The 6,600-nt window shown below is 42.8% G+C and overlaps 1 protein-coding gene across 1 annotated transcript in view; it reads left to right on the top strand.

The window, feature by feature from the left end:
- LOC119837708 overlaps positions 1 to 6,600 on the top strand; it is a 26,884-nt gene that overhangs the window by 20,145 nt on the left and 139 nt on the right. The window contains 11 exon segments of the mRNA XM_038363439.1: positions 1 to 112; positions 628 to 797; positions 1,037 to 1,200; positions 1,683 to 1,814; positions 2,167 to 2,330; positions 2,742 to 3,323; positions 3,591 to 3,702; positions 4,102 to 4,234; positions 4,689 to 4,855; positions 5,224 to 6,116; positions 6,475 to 6,594. The exon segment at positions 1 to 112 is cut by the window's left edge and continues 9 nt beyond it. Coding sequence (XP_038219367.1) covers positions 1 to 112; positions 628 to 797; positions 1,037 to 1,200; positions 1,683 to 1,814; positions 2,167 to 2,330; positions 2,742 to 3,323; positions 3,591 to 3,702; positions 4,102 to 4,234; positions 4,689 to 4,855; positions 5,224 to 6,116; positions 6,475 to 6,594 — 2,749 coding nt within the window.

Below are 6,600 nucleotides of genomic sequence, written 5' to 3'. Positions count from 1 at the left end.
CCGCGTGCGACTACGTGAACGCGAACTTCATCGACGGCATGCTGCCCGCGCTGACCGGCGCGGCCGCCGCGCGCCTGGAGCGCCGCCTGGAGCGCCGCCGCCGCCCGCACAGGTCACTCTTTGCCTACCTTCCTTCGTACTTCGGGTCCGCCTACTGATCTGACTGCTACTGACTCATATATCTGCTCTCTTCTTTCTTTTTTATGCCATCAGCTGACAACTGTAGTCAGCTGATAGTGATGTTGGTTCGCCTGATGGTAAGCGTTCATCACCGCCCATGAACAGAGCAGAGATATCGCCTGCGTGAATGGTAATTTCGATGAAAGATTTTATTTGCTATGATGGCCACTTATTCCCACTACTGAAACAATTTTTCAATCGATCAGAGTAGGCTTTTTTTATAATTCTACAATACTATTATTAGGCATTAAGTCTAGAGAAACATATATATATACGACATTTATTTTCTATTTTAATTGAGATTTTATACTGAACCTGTGTGTCGCTATCAATTATAGTCCAATCACTATTGTTCATAACCCCTCTCGCTTCGTCCAAGCTTTTTTGAGCTTGACATTTGAATTATATAAAAGTCAGTCGATGATAAATTCCTATTAAAATTTTCAGACAACCATCAGTAAAAGCGTCGAAACCGCCGCCCAATTTGGCTGAGGGCATAGAATCTGCGTTCCTGAACATAGAATTCTCTGGAATAGTGGAGTCGGAGGAGCAGCGCGACTCGGACAGTGATACAAGCGATGATGATGATCAATTGGATGATGTGTTCGTTGAGATCAGTAAGTGCCGTGTTCCGGTTCGTTACGTAACGCGTTGCGGCGCCAGTCTGGTTTTTGTTTCTCTCAAGCAGACGGTTGCTTGCTTGAATGCTTTAATTTATTTATCTACGTTTGCGTACGTAATGCTTTAAAATATTCATTTCCACAGCCAACTTATGTTTTATGCGTTTTTTTATTTCATATATGAGTTGAAACACTAAATTATTAAATAATATATATTTTCACTTTAATTTGAACAGACGGTGTACCGCGACAAATAAAACTCGAGTGGGTGGTCTGGAAGCGGCGATATATAGCGACCCAGGGCCCCACGCCGGCAACACTCGACGCGTTCTGGCGGATGATATGGCAACACCGTGTGCGCACACTCGTCATGATCACTAACTTGGTTGAGCGGGGACGGGTGAGTGTACTTGTATAGTAGTGTTACAAATTTCAATTCTAGTACTGCTACTATTTATCACTTTTTGACTTTTATTTAAGTAACAAATAAACTCTAAGATTATATCCAGAAGTTATGAAACATGCCCTAAAGCGAACCAATCTGTACTTTTGTATGTGTCGAATAATTTTAATTTTTTATGTTGTTTATAACATATAACTCACAGTTTACAGTAACTGTTTGATTATCAGAGGAAATACGCCAATAACAAGATACACCAGAAGCTAGTTTAAAAGTGGCATAACAAATCTTAATAAGAACATCGTTTCTAATGCTTATAACTACTTATAACATGTAAAAAAACAGAATTCAACCCAAAACAAGTGTTTCATATTGTTTTCTGTGTGACCATATATATGTGTTATTTTATTTAGATATTTATACAAGACAATCGATCAAATATATCATAACTGTCAAGTATATGAAAGATTGTTATATTTCAGCGGAAATGCGACATGTACTGGCCGTCGGGCGGGCGCGGCAGTTCGGCCGAGTTCGGCGGCGTGCACGTGACGCTGCTGTACGAGGACGTGCGCGCCGCATACACAATACGTCACCTGCGTGTCACGCCCGTGGTGAGTCACGGGAACATGCATTTTGTGCTGGATGCTGGACAAAATGAATAAAAAAATAAATATGTTGTATGAAAATTAATATACTTCAAATGCAATTTATATTCAGATTCATCTTGAGTAGTAAAGGGATTGATTTTGTTATTCTTCTCAGCATGAACTGTTAGTTTTACATTATTTATTTATTTCTTTTTGGCACTCTTTTAAAGTGTCCTTATTTTTTATTTATTCATTCATTATTTATTGCACCTATATAAAGAGAGAAAAAAGAAATAAACAGGTAATATACAAAAATCTTTAAAATAATATCTTAATGTTATCATTCTATATGTCACCTTGTCGCATTCCTATGCAGGTGACGGACGGCAGCGGCGCAGAGGAGTCTCCCGAGCACAGCCGGCACATAGTGCAGTACCACTACACGGTGTGGCCGGACCACGGCACCCCGCGGCACCCGCTCGCCGTGCTGCCCTTCGTGCGCGCCGCCGCCGACCCCGGCACCGTGCTGGTGCACTGCAGGTACCGGCACCCGGGACAGCACTTGACAGACTATAGGCTCGATTTCTCATCGAACAAGAAATTCTTATAAAATCACTACTTTTTAGCATGGTTGAACCAGAGTTAGTTGGTTAGCAAAAATGTTAAAATCTTTGCTGGTTTAAACCGGCTCGAAGGACCACGAGACTTAATCTTTAAATCGAATAAAATTCGTTTAAAGTTGACGTACATTACCGTTATTATATAGTCGAAAAGTTCATGTTTATTTAATACGATTTACGATATTTATATTAAGTTTACTCGTTCCACAAATATACTGAGGCAATCATAACAATAAGTTCGGGTGGTAACCATTCATTGTAATTTTACATTTAAACTCACTGACGTTCAAAAAAATCCATTCAATATTAATTTATCACATCTACATTCCAGCGCTGGAGTCGGCAGAACGGGCACGTATATAGTAATAGACGCACAATTAAACCAATTGAAACTGACGGGGACCCTCTCCCCGCTCGGGTTCCTGTGCAGAGCGCGCACACAAAGAAACCACCTCGTGCAAACCGAGGAGCAGTACGTGTTCGTGCACGACGCGCTGCTGGAGTACGTGCGCTCTGGCAACACTGAGGTGGAATTCGCGAAAGCCCGAGAGTATCTCGCGAGACTCCTAGAGCCCATATCGGAGGAGGAGCTGGCCGTTATGGACCTTAGCCCGGTCAGGAATAAGAGCGTCAATGACTTGACAACCGTGGAAAATGACGTCACCAGTGTCAAGTCCAGCAGCGACAAGGATAAGACTGAAGTTATGGAGAACGGGAGCGAGATGTCAATGAAAACGGACGAGTTGAACAGTGAGCCGAGCAAATCCTCGGACGGTCAGGAGAAGGAGGTTTTGGTTAACGGTGATGAAAGTGAGGGCGTGTACGACCTGGCCCCGAGGTCCACGGACACGTACAGCAAGAAAATGGCGGCGTATAATAGTATGAGTGAAGAGGAGAAGGAGGAGATTAGGAGGTGAGTTGCGCTTTGTGCTCTTGAATGTGTATGATATTATAAATATTCTTTTACTTTTTATTATCATTTGGTGCACAATAAAGTGTTTTTGTTTGTTTGTTTGTTTGTGAGTTAGATATAAAGGATCAAATGTTATTGTTACAATACGTAATTAAAAAGGAAACTGATTACTCCTTAGTATTATTCATTTGGAACTAAAATTAAATAATAGTTGGTAAAAAAATAAATAGATATTTATAGGTTTAATATCTTAAAATTATTTTACAGAGCCAACCGCGCCGAAAACTATGCTCTGTTAGAGCGGATGCGTTCATTGGCGAATCGACAGCCAACGTTCCAAGGGCCGCCGCCGGTTAATTTGTTGGAAAAACAATACCAGGTATGTGAAATCTAATTTATTTTCCATTTTTAAACGAAATAGAAAAATGAGAAATTTATTTAGCAGTAGTTAATGAGTTTTTCAAATGTAGAAAATTTATAAAAGTATTTTTTTTAAATAATGCAGATAAAAGTCAAAGGACCCGATAATCGTTACTAATATTATATATGCGAAAGTGTGTTTGTTTATTTGTCTTTCTCTCACGTCGCAATGGAGCGATGTTGTTGGGTGGATGATTAGGATTGGAGATAGAATGGAGGCTAGAGAGTGATTGCTCTCACTCTCTAGCCTCTAGACTCACTTGTTCATCATAGTGAAACATCCCTTTTCCATGCCTTTGACTTTTGGCAGACGCCGTGGATGGAAAGCTTGCATTAATATATAACCTTTTTTTTCCAGTTGATAACTCGTTCATGCGTAGAGCCCAGCGTATGCGCACGTGCACCGCACAATGCTGAGAAAAATCGGCCTGGTGGCATACTACCTTCGGACTCTGCTAGAGTAATGCTCGTTCCCAAGCCTGGAGTTGAGGGTAAATTTATGTTTTATTATGTATTATGTATAATTGTATGTATAATCATTTTCACGTCATGCTTTTTTGTGCATACAGGTATATGTTTGCTTTTTGTTGTGTTTTTCTTATATCCAATATATGCAATTTCTAAATGGTTAAGGTTGGTTCTCAAAATTGATATTACAAAATGAGTTATTTATTAATGAAGCCATTTACATTTAGTACAATACTTACCACATTTATTTTTTAAATACATTTGTTCTTTTGTATTCCAATGGCAATCTATTATTTTCTAATACAATAAAATTATAGTGTCACAGTGTTAGTAACGATTCATCTCGTAAACAGATTAGTAGTTTCAGAATTCGATAGATAATACACTTGACACTATATTTGTCTGTTTTGTCCATATATGTGTTTCGGTTTTTTTTTAACGTTGTTTCTAAAATGTATTTATTACGTATACGTGCAGGCAGCGAGTACGTGAACGCATCGTGGGTGTGCGGGCGGCGGCGCATGCGCGAGTACGCGGTGGCGCAGCACCCGGGCGCCGCCGGCGAGCTGTGGCGCCTGCTGTGGGACCACACGGGGCAGCTGGTGCTCATGCTGCCCGACCAGCCCCGCCACGGGGACAACTCGGTGGGTGGACGGTGCTACTGGAAATTATGTCACACTCGCAGCAGCTGATAAATACAAATAAAATGTTGTATTCGAGAAAAAAAATGTTTGTAAAAAAGATTTAGAAATAGCGTTTCATATATGTTTACTTGGTTACATACCAATGTTGTTGCATGTTTCAGTAATATTAGTAAGGGTAATTACTACAACGAAACGGACGCGAAATGTAATATACATTCTGAAAACGACTTTGTGAGAAGTTTTGTATGTTTATTGAAATAAAAGGGCCTAATATAAAGGAAACTCAGGGGTATCATAAGTTTAAGTATTATTATTATTATAAAACACAATTACATATAAGATTATTCCAATTTGCTATTGCATTTCAGGATTGCGACGTGTTCTGGCCAACGGAAGACGAGAGAGAGCTGTTCATCGCTAACTTCAGAGCGAGTTTTGTGTCAAAAGAGACGTACGTCGCGCATCGGCGGCCGGACAGGAAGCCCGCCGACACACCGGCGGAGGCGCAGTCGCCGGAAGTCAACGGCTACCGGCGGCAGGAGGGCTCTGAGTGTGCAGACGACGAGCGGCTCATCCCGGAGAGCAATTCACCCGTCGCGGACCAGGAACCGCCTTACCGCTACGACAGAACGGAACTACGGCTAGACTCTTTGAACGGCAGCAGAGACATGTCAGCGCGCAAGTCGATAGCCAACGGCGATCTATTCTCTTCGCTGTCTGAAAAGAAAAATGGTCCGAAATCACCGAGGAGCCCGTCTAAAATGTCCCTCAAGAACTTCAAACTGAGTTCGCCGACCAAATTTAAGTTCCCTGAATGGGGCGCGGCGCGAACCGCCGGCTCCCCGCCGGAGGAGGCGCCCCCTCCCCCTCCCATAGAACCTTCCCTAACCGTAGAGGAAGAGATGGAGTTGCACAGGCCGTGCTATTACTTCGAGCGAGTCGACAGTGTCGGCGACGATGTGCCCTCGGACAGAGTGATAGAAGTGACGAACGTTAGTGTGCACTCGTTGCAGGACGATTATCAGTTAAGTGTTAAGTTCATCCGGTGTTGTGGCTGGCTGAACGGGGATACCACTGAGTACACCCTTGGATCGCCAGACGATAACGAGTTCGTGAGGGCCGTGCGGGAGGAGAGCGGCAGTGAGAGGGAGAAGGCGCTGGACAGGCTGATGGACCCGTACAGGGACTCCTTCGCTTTGATAGAGTTCGTAGCCGGCTGTCAGATGGAGTACAAGAACGGACCCGTCGTTGTCGTCGATAAGTGAGTAATTGTTTCATTTGTTTTAACGTCTTATTTGTAATAAAATATGATAGAGTTCTACATATGTTCGACTGTACAACATTCACTTGTTAAAAGTATTAAAGTTCAATGAAAATTCTCAATATCTTCTCATGATACAAATTTGATGTATAGCACCTAATTTATTGTGTTGAATTTTACTCTGTTTTAACTTGGCAAAGGGCAACATAAAATCAGAATTTGAAGTTATATTTTTTATTGTAATCATAATGAGATCTGCTACGCTTTTTCGAAATATTGCGCTTTTCATACATCATTTTGGATTTAAAAATCCCCATACGGAATGTCGTACACCGCCACTAACACGAGTCCGCCGCAGGCTGGGCGGGTGGCGCGCGCTGGCGCTGTGCGCGCTGAGCGCGGCGTGCGGCGGCGCGCGCAACCCCGCCGTGCGCGAGCCGGGCGCCGAGCACGCGCCGCCGTGCCGCGCCGCCGACCTGTACTG

This window comes from Zerene cesonia, chromosome 28 (assembly GCF_012273895.1).
Source record: "Zerene cesonia ecotype Mississippi chromosome 28, Zerene_cesonia_1.1, whole genome shotgun sequence".
Lineage (NCBI taxonomy): Eukaryota > Metazoa > Arthropoda > Insecta > Lepidoptera > Pieridae > Zerene > Zerene cesonia.
This window is presented reverse-complemented; position numbering and strand designations above follow the sequence as displayed.